Below are 20,973 nucleotides of genomic sequence, written 5' to 3'. Positions count from 1 at the left end.
CGTCCAGGGCTGGGGTCCTGGGGTGAGGCTGGGTCCAGGAGGGACCTGCTTGTGCAGAGCCCGCCCCAGTCAGGCTGAGAGCCCATAGACTCCACGGTGGCCAGGGACGGCAGGAAAGACCAAACTGAGTTCTGTAGGATGATGGCAATCGCAATAAAAAACAGTCAATGATCCACACGAAAATTGCTTCTTTATGTATAATTTTAAAATCATAACAAAACAAAAAACGAAAAAGGAAACAATGTCCTTTGCAGCTGAGGCTTGCAGCCCCATCCCAGGGTTGTGTGGCCAGTGCTCCGGAGCTGAAGGGTCGGGGAGGCCGAGGCCCAGAGCTGCTGTGACCTCTCCCACCGGCTCAGCCCACGTAGCACCTGCAGCCAGGCGGGTGGTGGCAGTGGAGGCTGGCTGACCTCCGGGGCCAGGCTGCCATCCTCGGCTTCCGGGGCCACAGGTAGCAAAGCGGCCAGGGCAGCGTGGGGCAGCCAAGGCTCAGAGCTGGCTGCGCCCAGGGGTGGGCGGTGCCACCTGGCAGAGGCCTGAGTGCCGGGAGAGAGCATCCTCTTCTGCTCGCCAGGGCGGCGATGGCTCCGGACCGGGATCAGAGGTCGCCTCGCCTGAGCACTGTTTATGGTTCTCACGGGGGACGGAGGGGGGGAAGGGAGACGGGCATTGCAGCAGGACTCTGCCTCCCCCGCGAGGCAGGGCGGGCGGGCCCCGCTCAGTGCTCACGTACCCCACAAGAGACTGTGCCGCCTCCCACGGTCCAGCCGGATGCCCCTGGTGGGCACACCTCACGTGAGCCCTCTCAGGCCTGGGAGAAATGACCCTGGTTCTTGTGCGAGTTTATGGCTGCAAAACCCTCTCCAGGGCTGACTCAGGCAGGGTGGGTGAGGTGGAGAAAGCCGCGGAGGGACAGCATGAGGAGCCATCACAAATGGGTGGGCACCTTCTTCCTTCAGCAGTGCTCATGGAGGGTCCCCCTGCCCCCCACATACACACCCCCCTGTGTCGTGTCCAGGCCCTGGGCTGCAGCACTGACAAAGACAGGCGGCCCGGCAGGCCTTGCTTCCAGGGCGTGAAGCCTTCCCCTAAGAGCTGCAGGGACAGCACCAGCAGGACGCTGAGGCGGGCCATGGGGACCCGGGCAGGCTCCTCGGAGGAGCAGCAGGGCGGCTGCTGGCTGAAGGTACTGGGGCCACTGGGTGGAGGAGCTCCCACAGGCAGCGGTCAGAGCAGGAGGCCCTGCCAGCCACCCGGGACCAGGAAAGGGACCTCGCTGTGTCCCTCTGGCCCCCTCGTTCCCATGGGTGAGGAGAGGTCGCCAGCATCCTGCTGTGCTGCCCAGTCTCTTGGGCCCCTCACTGTGTGCATGGGGGGGAGGGGGGGAGGAGAAGGGTGGCAACAATCAGTTAGGGAAGAGGGGCTGCTGACCACGTGCCCCGACCAGCACCAGCTCCACCGGGCCCTCACCCTGCCCTTCGGGGGCCTCTGTGTAGACCACGCAGCCCAAGGGGAAGGGGAGGAAGGCAGACACGGTGCGCAGTCAGGCCTCACACTCCTCCCAGGCAAACCCCAACTCCCGGGCCCTGGGAGGGCGGCTTGAACACGGGGGTCCCAGAGAATGCGTCTCCCGTACCCCTTGTCTGTCTGGTTCTGGACCTTTATTTCCCACTCAGATGGCTGTGGGGCTATGGAAGCAACAGGAGGCCCGGGCCCTGTTCCTGGGGCAACACCCCCCCCCGGTCCCCCCTGCACCCAGCGCCCCGCTCCCCCCCAGTGCCCACGCCTCGCCTCTGCTTGCCCTGCCAGCCTCTCTGAGCGCAGGGCTCCTTGTCCACTCGTTCCCAGTGACGGTCTTCCTCTGCTCATGCCACCGGGTGTGACTGGCAAGGTGACAGCTACGGCCTGGGGACCTGGCCTGGGTATTGTTCCCTCAGCGTGGTCACTTCCCCATGTTCCCCGCTGCAGGACGTGGCTCACCGTGACCCCTCCAGCCAAGCACCCACCCCACCCCAGCCCTGTCCTCACGCCCACCTCCTTCCCAGAGGCCCGTTCCTTTATCAAGAGGCCCCAGCGGGCCAGCCGGTGTGGCTCAGTGGTTGGGAGTAGATCCATGTGGTTTCGAACTAGATCCACAGCAGGGGGCATGCAGGGAGGCAGCCAATCAATGTTTCTCTCTCACCGATGTTTCTAGCTCTCTCCCTTCCTCTCTAAAATCAATAAAAACACATTATAAAAAAAAAAAAAAAAGAGTCCCCAGCCAGAGCTGCTGGCCCCTGGCACCTGCTCCTGGCCACACCAGGTTTGTGTGTGTCCGTCCCCTGAGCTCCGGGGTCTGTTGAGCTCTGGCTTCTCACCTCTGTGGCTTCCGTGCTGGAACGGGACTGGACAGGCAGCTGGTGGGTCAGCTCCTCTGTGTTGACTGAAGGCAGAGGCTTCCTCTGAACCGGACACCGAGTGGTGACCCTTCTTACCACAGCCCAGGAGGAGACAGGAGACTGAGGCAGAGGGAGGCTGAGGGACAGGCCCAGGGCCAGCGGGGCGCGGGAGCCGGCCGGGCAGGGAGCTGTGGGAGCCACAGGGACACCGGCCGATGCCCTGGCTGCCTGCTGGGAGTTACCCAGCTCTGGGGACTGCCCTGCACGCCTGGCAGGCACCTTTGCCATCGCTGGGAGGGGGGTGCGCCTGCTCCCACGGCGGCTCCCCCCAGCCCCAGCCCCTCGGCGAATCCCACTTTCCGCAGCGGGCCCTTCCCCCGTTCTGAATGCAGGGCTCCCGCCCCGCTGCTTGGCACAAAGGGGGGTGAGCTGCTGAGAACAGTGGGCTGTTGGGCGAATGTCTGCGGAATGATGGCTTTGGGAGACAGGCAGCCAGCTCCTCGGAGAGCCGGCCACGGCCTCCACGCCTGCTTCCTGCCTCGCCCAGGTGGCATGGCGTGACATCGCGTGAGCGGGCCGAGTCGCTCCAGAGCTGACACTGTGTCCCGGTCTGTTTGCGGAGCCTTGGCACCGCTCTTGGCGTGTCTCCCCTAGAAAGCCGGGGCTTTGCCCAGGCGCCTGGGGGGGGATGAGGTGCCCGCTGGGCCGGGCTGCGTGCTCCTGGAGTCCGGGGCAGCCCGGGATGGGGAGATAAGCTGGCAGGTCCCGGAGCCTGGACGGACGGCAGGCCCTGCCACCTGACAGGGCGGGGACACTTGTCAAAGGCTCTTTTCTGCAGCGAACAGTGGAGTCTGTCCCGCCCTCCGGCTGGCTGAGCTGCAGGATGCAGGCGGGCGGGGGGATGGGTTGGGTAAATGGGGGCGGCAGGGACCGCCCTGCCAACGGCAGCTAACAAGTGGCAGCTCGCAGGCCGGGCAGGGCGGGCGGCGGTGACCCCGCGGGGCAGCCAATGGGCGCCCGGGCTGCGGTGGCACCACCGGGCAGCGGCCTGCCTTTGGCTGCGCGGCAGCGGGAGGGGCCTCGGGCCGCCAGTCAGGGCCGCGGGCGCTGTCTCCGGGAGGCCCGGGCAGATCTGCCGCTCGCTCCATTCACGGGAGCCCACTGGAGCCGCCTCGTTTTAGCTTTTCCAGCCCTCGGGGGCAGGCGGGCAGGCTGAGGGGGCGGTGTGGGGAGGACGACGGGAGGACTGCGGCCAGAGGTGTAAAGGGACTGGGAGAGCTGTCCCCTGGCCCTGAAGAGCGGGCTGGAGCTCCGGGCTGAGAAGGGAGATTCGGAACCGGTTTGCTCACCGCAGGCTGCTGGGCTCGAAGGGCGGGAGGAAGCAGGGACAGGGGGAAGCAGAGGCTGTGATGGTCCCAGTTGACAGCCCAGGGCCATGGGAGACCCCCGGGTCCTGGCTTGAGTCCCTTACCCTTCGCCTGGATGGAGTCAGCCCTGGAACACTGGTGACCCAAGTGGCTGTCAGCTGGGGCCTGGATGAGGGAGACATTCAGGCTGGTCGCCCAAACTCCTTGTAGGATGTCATAGCAACAGGTGCTTGTGGGACCCCCGCCCCAAACATTAGCCCCCTTGCTCAATGAAGACCCACCACAGCCAATCACATAATAAACATATTTATAGATGTACAATTTCAGAATTCTAATTCAAGAAATACAGCTTCTCGGGGATCCTTTGGGATCTATGTTCTTATTGCACATGGCTCAGCCCGTCTGGGGACAGCTGCCAAGGCCAGCCGCCAGGGCGGTGGGGCAGAGCACCAGGGCTGCCTGGCGGGCACTCCTGCCCACGTCCAGCTCTTAGCCTCTCTCTGGGCCGGGCGGCCGCGTCCTCACAGGGCAGGATCTTGTTCCGAAACCAGAGCTGACATTTCTTGACCAGCTTCCTTTCCCAGAAAGAATCCTGCTCGTTGGGGACTTTACAAAAGGAGCCAGGAGGAACTCCGGGAGGGCGGCTGCCTCCTCGCTGGCAGCGTGGGGAGTAAGGCTTCGGGAGATGGCAGGCTCGATGGTTCACCCAGCGCCAGGGGACAGTCCGGGAGGAGAACGGCAGTTCCGAAAGACCCAGCCGAAACTGGGAATAAATAAAACCCCCCTCTCTCCCTGGCAGCAACTGCTGTTTGGAGAGAAAAAAATCCTCATCTGAAGGTGAGGACGAGGACCCTTCTGTCCAGATGCGTCCTTTGTCCCAGGGGCAGAAGGCAGGCGGCGTGTCCGCGGAGGCAGAGACAGAGACAGAGGTGTCACAGGCCCTGGCTTTCTTCAGGTGTCAGCTGCGGCCTGGGGTCTGGACCAGCTGGCTGACTCTTGGAGGAAGAGCCCTCTGGAGTCGTCGGTGTGCGACTCAGGAAAAACCAGTGGCAACATGGAGCTGTGCCCTGTGGCACCTATAAGGCAAGACTCACTCAGGGATGGGGTGAGGGGGTGGCTGGGCAGAGCCTGGTCCCTCTTCCAGCCTCGCTCTCTGTGGCAGGAGGTCAGGGGGCTCCTGGGCACCAGGACAGAGCCCGTCCGAGCTGGCCGGAGCTTCAGGTGGATGGTCTCACCCCAGAGGCTGCCTGGGGCCTCTCCCTCAACTCAACCCTGACCTGGCCCTGGCCTTCAGGGCCCTCTCTCCTCTCCAGCCTGACCGTCAGCCTGGCGTCTTCAAGAGCGTCCTACGACTCACACCATCATGATTGCTGCTGCCATCCAAGCCAGGCTGGATTGAGGGGAATGTTAGAAGCTCTGACCGACTGTCCTTCTGTCGAAGGACCAGGCTGCCTTCCCCAAACAGTCCGTCTTCTAAATCAGGGAAGAAATCAGCTAAACAATCCACCAAATCCCTGCAGTTTACAAAGTAGACTATATATATCTATATATATCTTTATATGTGCTATTTACATATAAATAGATATATATACATATACACGCATCTATAAATTACATTTCTGGAAAGTTCTCTGTCCTCCTCCTCCTCCTCTCTATCCTCGGCCTACGCCTCTGCCTGGATTCCTCTGAGGTGACTGGTGGTGGCTCCTGGGAGGGGGAGAAAGGCAGTGGGGTCCCCTCCCCCAGCCCTTCCCGGAGACATTTGCTAAGTTTTACATTCTGCTTCTGTTGCCATGGTTTCTGTATCCTAGGAGAGCGATGTGCAGCCCGCGCCTCGGCCAGCCCGGGAGGGAGGGAAGCAGCAGGCAGGTGTCCTGGCTGTCCTAGAGCTTCCTGCACGGACTGGGTGGGAGAGAGGACAGTTGTGTGGCGTTCGGCCTCCAGTCCATTTTAATGTTTTTTCCTTTTTTATGTCTTTCCTGAAATATACAGTTCATCATCACCTTGGCTCAGTGCATGTCACCAAAAATTCTCCAGGGATTTCACGGTCTGGGGAGGAGAGGGGACAGTTAGCGCGCAGTCACGTGTCCAGGGCCTCTAGCTCAGCCACAGCACAGGCAGCCTCCTCGCCACTGTCTTTCCCTCCTGAGCTGCCCCCACTGCCCTCCCGCAGTCTGTCCCCTCTCCCAAGGCACAAGCGAACGGCCTCCAAGCAGAGTCAGTCTGTCCCTGGGTCTCTGCTGAGGGGACGCAGACAGAGGGATGGACAAGGCACCGACACGAAAAGGACCGTTCCCGGCCCTGCCCACACTCCTCTGGGCTTGGTCCGAGCCGTCCCCTCTGGCAAGTGCTGGAGCAGAGCCCATGCCCCCACTCGGGGCAAAGGAGGCAGGCCGTCTGATGCCAGCATTTCATCCCCGCCCTCCGGTGCCGGGGCTCTGCATTCGCCCGACCGCACGGCCGCCTGTCCCCCTTTCAGACCACAGGGGAGAAGCTGGGCGGCGGACACCGGTGGCTCCCAGGCGGCAGTGCAGTAGCATGAGAGACGGCGACAGAGAGACAAGAGAAAGACTGACAGACGAGAGAGACACAGAGAGGCAGCCTCTGATCTGCCAGAGGGAGCGGTCAGGTGACAGCCTCTCCTGTCCCAGCCTGATGGCTCCTCCCTGCCCTCTGCTGGGCTCCCATCCTGTTCCACGTCCTGCTGCCCAGAGAGCAGAGGGAGAGGGTCCCACAAGGCTCTCCCTGTGGGGGCTCTGTGGGCCCAGGGCTATTCGGTGGCTTGAACACCGGGTGCAGACAATAGTCTGCTGCACTGGGGGAGGGTGTGGTGACCAGATGGCTGGAGCAGACCAAGGAGGCCCAGTGGCTCTCAGCAGCAACCTTGTGCTCCCCTTCTGCTTGGGTACCCCACATTCCAGCTTCAGCCCAAGCCAGGGAGTAGGGGGAAGGGGGGAAGGGTACAGGCCTGAAGCAGACCCCAGTTTCTAAGCACACCCCAGAGCTGCCTCAACTTTGCAGCTGGAGGTCAGGCTGGGGACAAGGGGTCTGTGCCATCACACGAGGCTCTCCCCCTCCTCCGCTCGGCTGCCTCAGACCAGGGCCAGAGCAGCTGGAAGTGCAGGGCAGGGGCGGCCCTGGCTCATACTTGGACCTCGGTCGGTGGCCGGCCCGGGACTATCCATGCAGGGAGGCCTGCACCTCTGACAGTCGGCTGCAGCTCGGGGTGCTCATCCTCTGTGCTTTGTGGTACATGTCTGTGTCGCCGAAGTAGCGGGCCCGGTACAACAAGCCTTCCTCTGCAAAGCAATGGGGCAGGGTTAGGGCACGCCCGGCGCCTCCTGAAGCCTGCTAGGGCGCCGTCTGCTCTGGGGACAGAGGGAGGGCTGTTACAGGCCCAGGAGCTGGGACAGAGGACCTTTAGGGAGGACCCTGAAGGAGCAGAGACTGGTCCCAACGAGGGGCAGGGACAGTGGCCCCTTTCGTTAGAGTGGGGGTGAGGCCAGCCAGGGTCAGAGCCTGTCCTCCTGGCCAGGCCTCCCCCAGGTCCACAGAGAGCCGGTGCCCAATCAGTGGTGCCCCGAGATCTGGGCCAATCCCTGTGGACACAGGCGCCTCTGGCAGCGCCTCACCGGACCTGGAGGAGATCCCCAGGGAATCGGGGCGGAGCCAGCTCTGCGCTGGGCTGGCTGGCACGGGCAGTGCCAGGTGCTGGGCCACAGCGCCGGGTGAGGAGGGCGGTCTCCTTCCTGCCCCCGAGCCCCGCGCCCGCCGGCCGCTCACTCTGCTGCTTCTCCTTCCAGCAGTTGTTGCGGAGGTTGGCGATGTAGTCGTCTTCCACGTTGCGCTCCACCGTCTTCAGGCTGGAGCCCGTGTACTCCGCGGAGAAGGTGTCGGCCACGTAGTAGACGACGTTCAGGTGGTCAGTGACGCGCCTGTGGACGTGGCCCACCGACCTGCAGGAATACCGGCACCGTGTGGGCCCGGCCGGCCCGGGGCAGCTCTGGGGACGCGAGCCCCGATGGGACACCCAGGCCACGGGGGCGGTCACCTCACTCCCAAACGAGCGCAGGAACTTGCACCACACACTCCAAGTGGGGTGTCCTTCCTGCACGAATTGCCCAGCCCACGGCCAGCCCTCCCCGGGCTCCCTGTGCCCCTGTGGACGTGGGGGCCACTGGGGAGAAGTCCCTTTCTGAGAGGCCCAGTCCGGGAAGCAGGGAGCCTGGAGTGAGTCTGGTTCTCTCTGATGAGCTGTGTGGCTTGAGCAACCTGGGCCTCCAATTCTTGCTGAGGGCCTGCCTGCCTAGAAGGGTTAGGGTTAAGAGGCTCAGAAGCAAACTGACAGGAAGGATTCCAAGGAGTTGTATTTTTCCAGCTCTTGGGTTCTATAGTCCAACTCCAACTGCAGGCTCCCAGGCTGTGGGAAGAGCCTCAATTCAGACAGGAGCCGGTGCTCCGGGGAGGACGGCCCTGCCGGCCCACTGCGGCCGGTCACCGCTCCAGCTGCGGAGGAAAGCCTGCCATCGGCCAGAGGACTGTGCGGCTGGGGTGGGCCCAGTAGCCCGACGCTGCCCCCTGCTGGCTGAGAGGATGCTGCCAGGCAGCTAGATGGGAGCGGAGAGCTTCCACCAATAAAACCTAAGTACCCACTCGGTCTCAGTACAATCAGGTACCAGAAGTGAGGGGTGCTGACACCTTAAACTAGGGGTGTCGAACTCAATCAGAGAAGGGGCCAAAATCTAAAATCCAGCCTAAATCGCGGGCCGAATGGTTTACTGAACAGTCATAAACTGTCATTGTGATGGAAACACAGCGGAGTGCAGTGATGACATCGCGGTGCGGGCCACATTGCAAGGCCTGGTGGGACGGATTTGGCCCGCGGGCCTTGTGTTTGACACATGTGCCTTAAACAGTCAAATAAGTTGCCCAAGTTCACTACTGGTAGTTGGGACCATAAGTTTATTCAACAAATACTGTTGAGTATTTCCAATGAACCTGGCATTTTACGTGTATTACTCATTTAATTTTCACAAGCAGGCAGATGTTCCCATTTTACTGGTGAGGAAACCAAGGCTGAGAGAAATGACTTAGCTTGCCCATAGTCATACAACTGCTTAGTAAAGGAGCTGGAATTCAAAGCCAGCCTTGCTCTGAGTGACTCTAAAGCCCCATCCTGAACAAAGAGCAGAGATTCTTATCTCAGGGTTCTTATCTGGCAGATAAGATGGGTGTGTGTGGGGGTAGGAGGGGCGTTATAAAGCCTACGGAATGATATGCAAAACTGTGTATGTGAAGGTTCCAGGATAAATCTGCTGTTTTCACTGCATTTTCTTGCGGGGCCCTGATCCTAAAAAAGATCAAGAACTTCTACTCAACAGGGAAAATGTATTTTCTTGATCTAAGCCAGCTTTCTGCTTTATGACCAAGAGCCTGCAGGGTGGGAAAGAAGTCACCCTGATGGTGACTGAAACTCCACCAGGTCCCCCTCCGCCCACCCCGGGGTCGCCCCGCAGCTCCAGTACTCACGGCCGTGGGCTCAGACTGTAGGGCGGACTGGAGACCATGAGCTGGCTGAGAGCCGACACGAGGATCAGGATGAGGATGGGCATCAGCTGGACAAACACCCCCAGTCCGCCCTGGAGGGAAGAGCCAATGGTCACCCAAGCCAGCCCTGGGGGGGGGGGGGTCCGGTGTCCGCCACCATCACCGCCAGCTCCCCCAGCTCAGGGGCCCAGGTGGCGGAAGGCAGTTACACAAAACAGGCCTTGACACCACTCCCTACTCCCTCCCAATACAGAGGCCCCTCCACCGGCCACCTTCCCCAGATAAAAACAAAACAGCCCCTGGTGTCACATACACTGGGGAAAGGATGCCAAAAAATGAGCAAAGTGGCTGCCTCCAGAAATGGGGGCCAGAGACCTTTCTGAATTTGAAACCATTCGGATATATTACCAATTTACAAACCGCCAGTTAAAAAGCCATAAATAAAAATAAAGTTGTTCACTGTGTGATAATTTGTAATTTAAAAACTCTTCTATATGTTAATACACACAAAATTAAAGTTTAAAGATAAACAAAAACAGCCAAGACCGGTTTGGCTCAGTGGATAGAGCGTCGGCTTGGGGACTGAGGGACCCGGGTTCGATTCCGGTCAAGGGCATGTACCTTGGCTGCGGGCATATCCCCAGTAGGGGGTGTGCAAGAGGCAGCTGATCGATGACTCTCTCTCATCGATGTTTCTAGCTCTCTATCTCTCTCCCTTCCTCTCTGGACAAAATCAATAAAATATATTAAAAAAAAAAAATAATAAATAAAGATAAACAAAAACATAAGGCCACATTGTCATAATGTTAAATGCTCCGCAGCTGTCCATAGTTTTAATGTTAGCTAGCTGTTCTTGTGGCCCTCAAAACGCGCTGGAAGCACGGTCTTGATACGGCTTTTACATCCGTTTTTCAGTGTTGTAAAGACAGAGCCAGCACCAACGTGAACTGCACAAAGGCTGTTCACACTCGAACCTGCCTGTAGGTGGAAAACATCCCGCATTACATTCTCCAAGAGGCCACGAGTCCCCTCTCCTCTGGGCAATGTGGACTGTGGCTCCCTCTGGTGTCGCTCAGAGGAATGGCAAGGGAGGCCCAAGATGGCTCCTCGGCTGAGGGTTGTGGGACCAGAACAGACAGCTGAGCACGCCCCTGCCCCTCAGGCCCCCTCCCCTCGGCTCCAGCACCCCCTCACTCACGTCCCCCTGGTTCTCCCTGCGGTCCTGCCTCTGCTGGTAGTTGTAGCGCATCCGGCCGTTGCTGTAGACGTGCACGTTACCTGCGGGCGGAGGGGCCGAGTCAGGGGGACTGCGGGAGAGGGAGAGGCTGCACCCAGTCTCCCACCAGCACCCTGGGGAAGCCTGGCTGTGGGGAGGGAGGCGGGGACTTACTGGACGGGAAGCCGCCGCCAAAGAACATGTTGAAGAGGTCTTCGGGGGAGATGTCGGCCTCAAAGCCACGGTGGAAGTCCCCGTGGCCGTGGCCATGCCGGGCCGCCTGGCTCTTGTCATCACCGAACTGGTCGTACTGCTTCCTCTTCTCCGGGTTGCTGAGCACGGCATACGCTGTGCCGATGGCTAGACAGGAGGGAGAAGGGTCGGGTCTGGGGGCGCTGGGGGGTGGGTGACACAGCTCCCTGGCAGCCTACAGCTCACTTCCCTCGGGTGCAGAGCTGCTGGAGGCGGGTCCGTGGCCGGAGTGGGCGGCGGGCAGGAAAACCGCTCCGTGAACCTGGGCAGCCTGGGGGTTCACACTCAGGCTCCCCGCTCTCCACCTCAGGAGAGGCCAGCCTTTCCCACACACCAGGCCTCTGCGGGCATTATCCCAGTGACCCTGACAGCCACCGTCTCCATCGTACCAGCGGGCAAGCAGACTAGAGAGGCGGAGCGGAGTCGCAGAGCCAGGAGGCAAACCCAGGGCTGGCTTCAAGTCCTCCTGACTTTATGAAAACCACCCCGTCCCGCCCCCTCCTCTCCCGAGGGGCCGGGTGGCCTTCCTCTGAGGAGGGCATGTCATCCTGAGGTGCCAGGGCGGCCTCAGGGCCGAGCAGACACGTGAAGCCTGCTTGCCAACTGGGGGCCGGGGAACCGCAGGGCCAGGCTCCGGGAGGCGGGGCTGCTCCTGCGGGGGGTGTGGGGGCGAGGAGCCCTCTTCCCGGTCCGGTCCCAGCTGCCGCTCCTCTGCCGGGCATCTCTGCGGGCACCGGGCCTCCAGGAGAGCTCCCCAGGCGGGAGGCCTGGGCTCGAGCCCAGCTCGGGCCTCCCGAGTCTCCCGCTCCCGCTCCGGCGGCCTCTCTCACAGGAGCGGGTCACAGCTGCTTCTGCTTCCGAGTCTGGACCCCGAGAAGAAGGAGGATGCCCCCTCCTCCCAAGGAGGGTGGGGGTAGGCGGCAGGCAGAGGCGGGGCTGGAGTAAGGGGAAGCCATTTGCTTCCTTACTCCCCTTCGCCTTCTCCTTCCGGGCTGACTGACAGGCCGCAGGGGTGAGGGGGGTGGGGTAGGGCTGTGTGCAGCCTGCAGACCGCTCCATGCAGGCCTGACCCCAAGGAGCCGCTGGTCCTTTCTCCTCGGCCCCTCCTCTAACCCAGGGAACGAGGAGGTGGGGAGGCAGGAGGGGCCCTCTGAGCTGACAGGCTGGGGCTGAGGTGGCTCCTAGGACCTTCTTCCAGGAAGCAGCCCCTGAGCCGCAGGACGTGGGTCTGAGGCCGTCGCCTGGAAAAGCCCCTTATTCTCGCCGAGGACGAGACAAGAACACGGGCTCACCTTTGAAGGCCTCGGTGGCGCCGGGCGCGTGGTTCTTGTCGGGGTGGAACCGGAGGGCCAGCTTGCGGTAGGCCTTCTTCAGGTCCTCCTCGGAGGCGCCTCTGCTCACGCCCAGGATCTCGTAGTAGTCTTTGCACTGCTTCACCCTGGGGAGGGGCCGGGCCGTGAGGGGAGGCGGTGAGCAGGCTCGGGGGCACAGGCGGACAGATGGGGGGTGAAGGGAGCCGCAGAAAGCGCCCACTGGGCTGGGACCTGGGCCGGCCCCGGGGAAACGGTCAGGGTGTAAGAGGGGCGGCTGCTGTGTCTGCCAGACCGGAACCACCTCTCTTGGCTAACAGCACCCTCCCTGCGGGCGACCTCACGAGGACTGCCAGTCACGGCTCTGCCCACGGGCAGGTGTGCCCACACACGGCCAGCTACCCCCTCTCCTGGCAATGAGTCCTGAATGGGCAACACAAAGGCCATGGCAGGTCGGCTCACCCCTCCTCAGGGCCCCGAAGAGACCCTGATTCTTGGACTTTTTCCAGCACTCGTAACTCCCCGCAATCAGTTCCTACTGCTGCCCCGTTTGGTCAGGATAATGTAAATCTGGCACGTTTTTGGGACAAACTACAGTGTGCTGCGGCACCGCAGGCTGAACCCAGTGCCGAGGCTGGCTGAGGCCTTCACAGCAGCGGGGCTGGGGGGCCTCGGGGAGCCGGCCAGCGAGCGGGAGGCCGAGGGCAGAGCCTGAGGAGCAGCCGGGCCAGCGCGGCCTGGAGGGGAGCTGCTCCGAGGCCGCCCCGGCCTCGGAGGGATCAGTCTCCCGTCTCCCCCACAGCTCCGGTCTGAAAGGGGCTTTGGTGGGGGTGGGGCTGTGGGCTGGGGAGACCATGCCCGTCTCGGTGTGACAAACAGAGCTGTGTGAGGCGGCCAGGCCCGCGGTGTCAGCATTTCAGCCCCCGCCGTGGGCTGTCCTGGCGGGAGGGGACGGCGGAGCCGGATGCCCAGGGCCGTGTGGGAAATGGGGAGTGGGCCCGGTGAGCCCGACCACTTGGACCCGCCCCATCTTCAAGGCCGTCCCAGGGCCACCCAGACACAGGCAGACGTGAGGGGCAGGACGCCCCTGCGGTGAGGCCTGCTCTGGACCTGAATCCACCCCCGCCCCAGCCCGCCAGGCCCGCCTCCTACCTCTTCACGGCGGCCACCTGGTCCGCGGTGTAGCCTTTGGTGGGCTCCCCTCCTCCTCCTCCGCCTCCTGCCTCGCCATTGGCCGAGGGGGCGTCGGACCCACTTGCTTTCCTACGGGTGGCATGGGTCGTGTCTGTGGGCTGGGGCTGGTCGCCGGTAGACGGTGGTTTCTGGTTGAGGGACTCGATCAGGCCTGTGCGAGGCAAGGCCACATGTCACGGCCGAGGGACCACCTGATCCCGGGGGAGGCCAGGTCCCCACCCCCGCCTGCTTATCCTCCCAGCAGAGCCGCTGGCTTCTTGCCTGACTCCAGCCTGTGGGGGCCCTGCTCTCTCAGGGCCCAGGCCTCAGGAGCCAGCAGGGTATATGTAGGTCACTTTAAACTCAGCATAAAAACAAACTGTTTTTTCTTCTTTCCTGTTCCCAAAATAAACTATTAATACTTCAGATCTCTTAAATCCCAAAGCAGTGTGTTCCACGGCCGTCCTCTGAGGGCTGAGACGGCGAAGCACCTGGCAGAGGGGACGGGACCCTCCTGGTGGCCGGTGCGCACCCCTGAGGAGGAGGGAGTGGGGCAGTGAGTGTGCCCGGGGGTCGGGACTGACATCTGCTGTTCTTACGTTTTCAAACAGCCACCATGTCCAATGTCCTATCAGCGCTCAGAGTCTACAGAGACCACAGCTGTCCCCTCAGACAGGGTCACGGTTATTCACACTCAAGCCGGAAGTCCCCTGTGCCCATTTATTTCAGACGCAAAACCGCTCCTGCACCCTGCGAAGCCGGGGGAGTGTCCTGGGACACCAGGCCTTGACCACCGCAGGGACCAGGACACCTCTGTGCTGAGAGGGACAGCGGCACGGCCCGCTGCTCCCCGACCTTCTGGGCTCAGGGCTCCGTGCTGGCTGTCAGCGCCTGGTCTCACCCAGGGCCGGGCCAGGGCACCAGGACTCAGTGTGCCCTGAGCCACCGCCGCCTTAGTTGCACAAATTCACTACCTTACCGAGTCAGCAGCGGCGAAACCCACACACGGGAGGGAGGCGCAGGGTTCCCGTGGCAAACCCTGAGTGCGCGCTCCGAGAGGAGCGATGGCCATGAGTGCTCACTGGCTCAGGCGGGACGGGACACAGCGCTCTGCATGTATCAGCTCAGCTAGTCCTCCCAGCGGCCTTCCAGGGAGGGCTGATCGCCACCCTTCCCCCCGCACACACTGTAAGGAGCGGCTGCGTATTTGATCAGCTGCACAAGCTGGTAGGCAGGACTTGAACCCCAGGATGCCCAGCTCATGGGACCTTGCTCTGCACATGCTGGTATCTGGGACCGCACAGACCTGGCGGGGGAGCCCCTTCCAGAGAAGTTGAATTCAGAAAGACCCAGGTTTTGCCCTGGCGGGTAGCTCAGTTGGTTAATATGCCAACACTGTGGGTTCAATCCCCGGTCAGGGCACATACAAGAATCAACCAATGAGTGCAACTAAATGGGACAACAACAGGCAGCTTTTAAAGCAGTTTCTCTCTCTAAAAATCAATAAGTTAAGCCGAAACCGGTTTGGCTCAATGGATAGAGCGTCGGCTTGGGGACTGAGGGACCCGGGTTCGATTCCGGTCAAGGGCATGTACCTTGGCTGCGGGCATATCCCCGGTAGGGGGTGTGCAAGAGGCAGCTGATCGATGACTCTCCCTCATTGATGTTTCTAGCTCTCTATTTCTCTCCCTTCCTCTCTGAACAAAATCAATAAAAAAATATATTTAAAAAAAATAAATAAATAAATAAAAAAAAATAAAAATCAATAAGTTAAAACCACCAAAACAGAAAGACCCAGGCTTCAAACCTCAGCTCAGCCAAATCCTAACAGTGTGCGCCGGCCCACCTGCGAGACCTTTCTGGCTGTCCTCACAGGGGTGTGGGATGAAATCCCGTGTGTGAGCACCGGCAGGGACACTGACACGGTAACCGTTCAAAACGATAGCTGCTGATACGGCCTGGCCGCCGAGCTGCTGGCCAGGAAGATGAGGGGCCCGGGCGTGGAAACGGGAGACCACGGCGAAGGAAGGCAGCTCAGCACTCGGCGGGCTTTGGACCAGACGTAACGTGACGTTTCAGGTTGTCCCTGCCGCCAGGTCCACGCAGGCACCAGGGAAATGGCCACGCAGAAAACTAACAGAGGAAGGGATGCTGATCAAGACGGGCGGAGGCAGGAAGCTTGGTTCGCTAGGGATACTTTTTCGGGGCTTTTAAAGAAGTCGTTCATTTCAATTTCTCTGGAAGCCCCAGTGGTCGGGGCTAATCAACTAACAGGGGTCAGCAAACTCATTAGTCCACAGAGCCAAACATCGACAGGGCGACGATTGGAATTTCTTTAGAAAGCCAAATTTTTTAAACTTAAACTTCTTCTAACGCCACGTCTTCAAAACAGACTCGCCCGGGCCGTGGTCTTTTGTGGAAGAGCCACACCCAGGGGGCCAAAGAGCCGCGTGTGGCTCGCGAGCCGCAGTTTGCCGACCACAAACTCAGAGATGGAACTCTCTCTAGTACTTCTCAGGGAAGCTTCTGGAAGCTTCTCAGGGCAGTTACATGGGTCAGCCACTCTACTTTCTCTATGCTGCAGAGAGAGAGCCCGCAGGGAAGCAGGTGTGCTCGGGGTCAGACAGAAGGTTCCCGTCTGAGCGGGAAGTGAAAGTTGCTGGTGGCTGACAAGCAGCCTCTCGGAGGCCTGGACGCCCCCTCTCAGGCCCAGGGCTGTGACTGGCTGCTCCTGACTCGCTGTTACATCCCTCACCGCAGTGCTGACAGGAGACGGTCACAGAGAGTAGAGAACAGCGTGATGTGAATCTGTAGACAGACAGACATGGCTGGATCCACATCCCGATTCTGCTCCTTCCCAGTACAGCCAGCAGACATTTACAAAGAGGGGAACTGGCAGGAGAAACCAACTGGGAGAGGGGGCAGCTGAGGTGGAGGTGGAAGCATTTCTATAGCCAAAGCCACCAGCAGGGCCCCCCTCAACCCCCGACTGGAGAGCCAGGCGGCCCGGGTTCAAACCTGGCTCTGCCGCATGCTGGCGAGGTCACTGTGGACCAGTTAGCGCAGCTTTCCCTCCGAAGAGGCATCTTCCTTGAGAGAGTTAATAGGGTAAATGAGTAAATGCATCTAAAGAGCTTTGCACAACTTCCAGCAAACATTACTTCTCTCTCCAGGCTCTACGTGCCTGCAGTGTTCAAAGTGCACTGGGAAAGGCGGCCGAGGGAGCGTCTGGGAGGGGAGCTAGGCAGTCTGGTTCCTTTGCTGATTATCATGTAGCCTTGCCAGGTTCTCTGACTCCTCAGTGAAGATAGGATCTCCACCTTCTCAGGCTGCGCTGCGGGTAAAAGGACTCAGTGAAATCAGGGGGATGGAAGCTTTGAGCAGACAGTGAGGTTCATGATGGCTGACCGACTTAAATGGACAGCCCCACCCGAGACCTCACCAGTATCGGAGCATCTCTGTCCTAGACTCCGAGTGCCAGTATCTCTTGAAAACAAGCCCTCCCCGGTCCCTGAGTGGGCCTTCCACCTTGGCCCTCCTGACTTATCCTGGACCCAGAGGCTGACATCTCAGGAGTTCAGGCAGTCTGAGCTACAAGACCATTCAGGCCCACCCTTGCTTCGTATGCTGGGGAAACTGAGGCCTACAGATGTTCTCATCGGCTTCCTGGAAATCTGGTACCTCCTACCATGGTTGCTAAGCCTCAGGCAAAGCCAGTGTCTATGAGGGTGCCAGGCACTGAATAAAGTCCCAGAAAGGGACTAGCTCCCCAGCCCTGCCCTGCGGTGGCCCAGCTTAGGGCCTGCCTACTGCTCCTCAGCCCTTGGTGCCTCACCACCCCACTTCCTGCAGCACAAGTTTCAAGTCCCCCCTTATCTGTTTTTTCTTCTTCTAAATCATTACCTGAGGATATGTTTTTATTGATTTTAGAGAGACAGGGAGAGGGAGAGAGAGAAACACTGATGGGTTGCATTCTGCATATGCCCCAACTGAGAATCAAACCCAAACCTGGGTACATGCCCTGACCGGGAATCAAACCCGAGACCCTTCCATGCATGGACGATGCTCCAATAACTGAGCTGCACCGGCGGGGCCCTCATGGCTTCTCGCCGAGATGTTCTCTGACCCTTCAAGGTTGTTCTGAGCCTCCACACCCAAACCCTTCCCTCCTTCTGTCCCTCCACTTCCCGTCCATGCTCCTGATCCTTCCCTTTCATTTCTCAACTTGTCCTTTTCCCACGTGGCCTCGGCAGCAACTGACAGAGCTGCCCACACCTCCTCGCACCCCGCTCCATGGCTACCAGGCAGCCGCTCTCCTGGGACCGCCTCCTCCTGCTGTTGCTCCATCTCCCTCTGTGGATCAGGGTGTGCCCGCAGCAGCCTCCTCTACACGTTCCACATTTTCCCACAGCGACTGTGGCCAGCACAACTCCAATAGCCGGGTCACGCTGAGGCCAGACCTTCAGCTGGAGCCTCAAGCTCTCTCTCCTGAGCTCCAAGCTCCTCTGGAACAGCCCACCAGCACCAACCCACCAGCCCCTCAGCCTCTGCCCATCTCTTCCCACCCAGGTTCCTTGGCTTTCCTGTCTGTCCAGGCACACAGGCGTGGACTCTGAGCGCCCATTTCTCCTTGGCATCCCTCTCTCTCACAGGCTAGGTGGCTCCGCCCAATGACCTCCTCCTCCTCCAGGCTGCGTATATCCCAGGCCCTCAGAGCCCCTCACCTACTCAGTGCAAGTCTCTTCCAACTGGTTTCTGCCTGGAGCCTCTCCTTCCTCTTAGTGACACCACCCTGTTCTCCCTTAAGAGAAATACCTTGACCGTCTTCCTGCCATCTAAAACGTCAATGGATTTTTCACTAACTACAGAGTGAACATCCCAGGCAGCGCAGGACAGGACTTCCACAATCTGGCCCCATTCTATGTTCCAAACTTAATTCTCTCTAGAAGCAAATCACTACCCCCACAGCCTCGAAATCTTGCTACAGTCAAGCCCTTTCTCCAGCCCTTACACCTTCCAGCCCCATGTCTCCCAGTATGCTCTTCTCCAAGCCTCCTCCCCTCCTCCCAAGTACAGTTCAAACACTTAAGCCCGCAGCATCTGACCCTGTGCTTAAATTTGTTTAGTCACAATTATTGTTTTATGGCTTACAATATTATCTTTTCTATAATCTGTGTCCCTCACTAGATTGTAAGCTCCTTGAGGCAAAGGATCATTTCTTACCAATCCTGCTAAACCACTTAGTACAAAGCAGAAGACTTTGCAAACAGAACAAAAATGTCAGCTGCACCGAATGAGCATCTGGAGTAAGTTCAAACCTCACATAGCTGGTGTGGACAATACTACTAGTCATTTTCTAACCATACGGTTTCCCCCTCCCAGGCCACAATTAACCCCAGGCTCCTATCAGCTCAGTGTGCAGGCCAGAGAGGGCACAGATGATGTTTACAGAGAAGCAGGAGGCATGTACTCCTTCCAGAATATCACAAATATCACAAACACGCAGCTGGTGGCTCTTCTGCCTGAGCAAATTCCAGTGCCAGAGCCTCAGGAAGGACATTCATCAGAGCCCCGACCGAGCCCGGGCGGCCTGCTGACAGGAAGATCTCCACAAGCTGTGTTGTTACACTCCGTTTTGGCTGCCTGCTCCTGAGCCCCCAGAGGCATCGGCGTCTGACAGAGTTCTGAGAGCTTGGGGGGCGGGGGGGAGGGCTACCCTACCCTGCTCTCCTCTGCATCAGCGTGATTTCCCAGAGAAGCCCCGGAGCGGGTATCTCAGGGGTCCTGGCAAACAGGGCGAAAGATCAGCATGCCGCCAGGAGGCAGGAAGCTGCAGGCACTCCAGGCCGCCTCTGCCAGTGTCCCCTTTCTCCTGTTCACCACTTTCATAAGGTGGGCTGACTGCTGCTCGCCGGTTTCACTTTATTTCTTTAGTAAATATTTATAGGGTCACAGAACTGCCCAGTTTCTAGCTGTGTAATACTGGAGAAGCCCTTACTTCTGAGAGATGCCTTCATTTATAGAACAAAGACAATCTTTGCTCTGCCTCCCTGATAGGTCAAGCTCACGTGAGAAAATGCATTCGAAAGAACTTTCTAAACTGAAAAGCTCTATGGGTGCCACTGTTCTTCTTATTATCTGGGCCAACCCTTTCATTTTCTAGGTACGGAAACCCAAGCTCAGAAAAAAAAAAAAAAAATCACATGGTAGCCGTCAGGGTGAGACTCAGGTCTCCTGATGCTGAGTACCTGCTATATGGCAGCCGGTTTACCAAGTGGTGACTGCAGGCACTAACCTTTAACAGACGGTCTCTCTCCTCTCTTCCACCTTGGATAGAGAAAAACCTCTTTGAAGGCTTTTAGGTTAAAGAAGAAAAGAGGGTTCCAGGGTACAGCGACATGCTGAGCAGTTGAGACAATTACGTTCCCCTCCCTGGCTTGGAGGACTTCACTCAGCCCAGGGCTACACAGCAGGCCAGCCTGGTGGGACCCTTGGAGGCGAGGGTGGTGAGGGCGGGTGGGGCCAGCGTCTCCGACAAGATGGTCCGCTGCGGATGATGCCGCCAACGAGGGGAGAGGCTCCACGAGCGAGGGGAGAGGCTCCACGAGCGAGTGAGGAGCTGGGTCTCAGGACGGACTGTCAAGGTGCCCGGGGTGGGGCGAAGGGGTAGGAACGGAGGAGGCAGGCTCTAGTTTGGGGAAGGTAGTCCCTGGCAATTCAACAGGAAACGTGCGGGGAGAGCGAAGGCACGAAGACGCCTTTGCAGGCATCCGAAGATCGGACGTCTTTTTTCCCTCTCCAGGACCCAGTCCCTCTATCAGAGCAGTTATGTTTATTCAACTATAATGTTTCCCAGGCCGGCACCTGGCCCCGGGCCACCGAATGGCCCCTTGGGAAAAGTAGTTCGATTCCGACTTCAGGTACGTTCTCTTTGCCCCGCCTGCCAGCGCCTCTCATTCTCGGGAACTCTACATTTCGGAGGGTTCAGCAAGCACCCGGAAAGCCGAGGCCGCCGGGAGCCCCCCGTCCGCAGGTGTGCAGCATCCCGGAGAGGCGTGGGACCGAAAGACTACATCTCCCGGCAGCCACCGCGCGCCGCAGTGCGCAGGCGTAGCCGCGCCTCGCCACCCCTCCCCCTCCTCCAACTGCTCCGGTCGGTCCGTTCCCGTATTCCCCCCCCATTAGTCCCAATGTCCCCTCCGCCTCGCCGGCGCCGCACACTCACCGCGAACGCGCGGCGTCGGGTACAGCCGCTGTGCCTTCTCCAGGAAGCGGAGCGCCCGGTCGGGCTGGTTGCTCTGGATGGCCTTGAGGGCGATGCTGATACAGCGCTCGGCTTCATCCTTGTTGGATTCCATGGCGGAACCAGAGCGCGGAACCGGGGCGGGGGAGGCCGGGCGAGCGAAGGGCTGCGCCAGCCGCCGGCGGCGCGTCGCGGGGCAGGCGTCGCGGGGTGATGACATAAGCCGCCGCCCCTCCTTCTCCGAGCGCCGCGCGAGGGCGGAAGCGCGGCCGTGCGCCGGGAGGAGGGCGACGTTGGAGCCGGGGCTGCGGGTGCGCGCCCGCGTCTCCGGAGGCCGGAGGGTCCTAGTCGGGGTCTTACTGCTGAGCGTGCTTGTGCTTCCAAGCTTGTACGTGCTTGCAAGCAGCGGTGCGTTTGAGGCGAAGGTAACTTGTTCAACAGGTGTCTACTGAGAACCCGCTATTTGCCACGGCGGCGCACAGTGGTG

The 20,973-nt window shown here is 60.1% G+C and overlaps 1 protein-coding gene across 4 annotated transcripts; it reads right to left on the bottom strand.

The window, feature by feature from the left end:
- Positions 1-4,035: 4,035 nt before the first annotated feature.
- DNAJB12 (DnaJ heat shock protein family (Hsp40) member B12) lies at positions 4,036-20,754 on the bottom strand. Of its 4 annotated transcripts, none has more exons than XM_036437789.2 (9): positions 20,469-20,754; positions 13,223-13,415; positions 12,053-12,198; positions 10,683-10,868; positions 10,491-10,570; positions 9,275-9,384; positions 7,529-7,701; positions 6,947-7,044; positions 4,036-5,794 (listed from the first exon to the last, which is right to left on the bottom strand). In XM_036437789.2, the coding sequence occupies exons 1-9, from the start codon at positions 20,704-20,706 to the stop codon at positions 5,765-5,767; spliced, it is 1,254 nt and encodes a 417-aa protein (XP_036293682.1). In that variant the 5' UTR covers positions 20,707-20,754; the 3' UTR covers positions 4,036-5,764. The 4 variants fall into 4 exon arrangements, with proteins under 4 accessions (XP_036293682.1, XP_036293683.1, XP_036293684.1 ...); XM_036437790.2 differs by having other exon boundaries at positions 6,894-7,044; positions 20,469-20,713; XM_036437791.2 differs by having other exon boundaries at positions 6,900-7,044; positions 20,469-20,713.
- Between the last annotated feature and the right edge of the window lie 219 nt (positions 20,755-20,973).

The sequence above is a fragment of the Pipistrellus kuhlii genome, unplaced genomic scaffold (assembly GCF_014108245.1).
Source record: "Pipistrellus kuhlii isolate mPipKuh1 unplaced genomic scaffold, mPipKuh1.p scaffold_m20_p_15, whole genome shotgun sequence".
NCBI lineage: Eukaryota > Metazoa > Chordata > Mammalia > Chiroptera > Vespertilionidae > Pipistrellus > Pipistrellus kuhlii.
This window is presented reverse-complemented; position numbering and strand designations above follow the sequence as displayed.

What these genes read in the sequence shown, in the direction of transcription:
- DNAJB12 (XM_036437789.2), bottom strand. Translation starts at nt 20,706, where the DNA reads ATGTCATCACCCCGCGACGCCTGCCCCGCGACGCGCCGCCGGCGGCTG. An exon ending in CGCCACCGAGGCCTTCAAAG is followed by an intron (nt 10,869 to 12,052) that starts GTGAGCCCGTGT and finishes CCTCCTGTCTAG; the next exon opens with CCATCGGCACAGCGTATGCC. An exon ending in GCTGCAGCCGACTGTCAGAG is followed by an intron (nt 5,795 to 6,946) that starts GTGCAGGCCTCC and finishes TCTCCTCCCCAG; the next exon opens with ACCGTGAAATCCCTGGAGAA.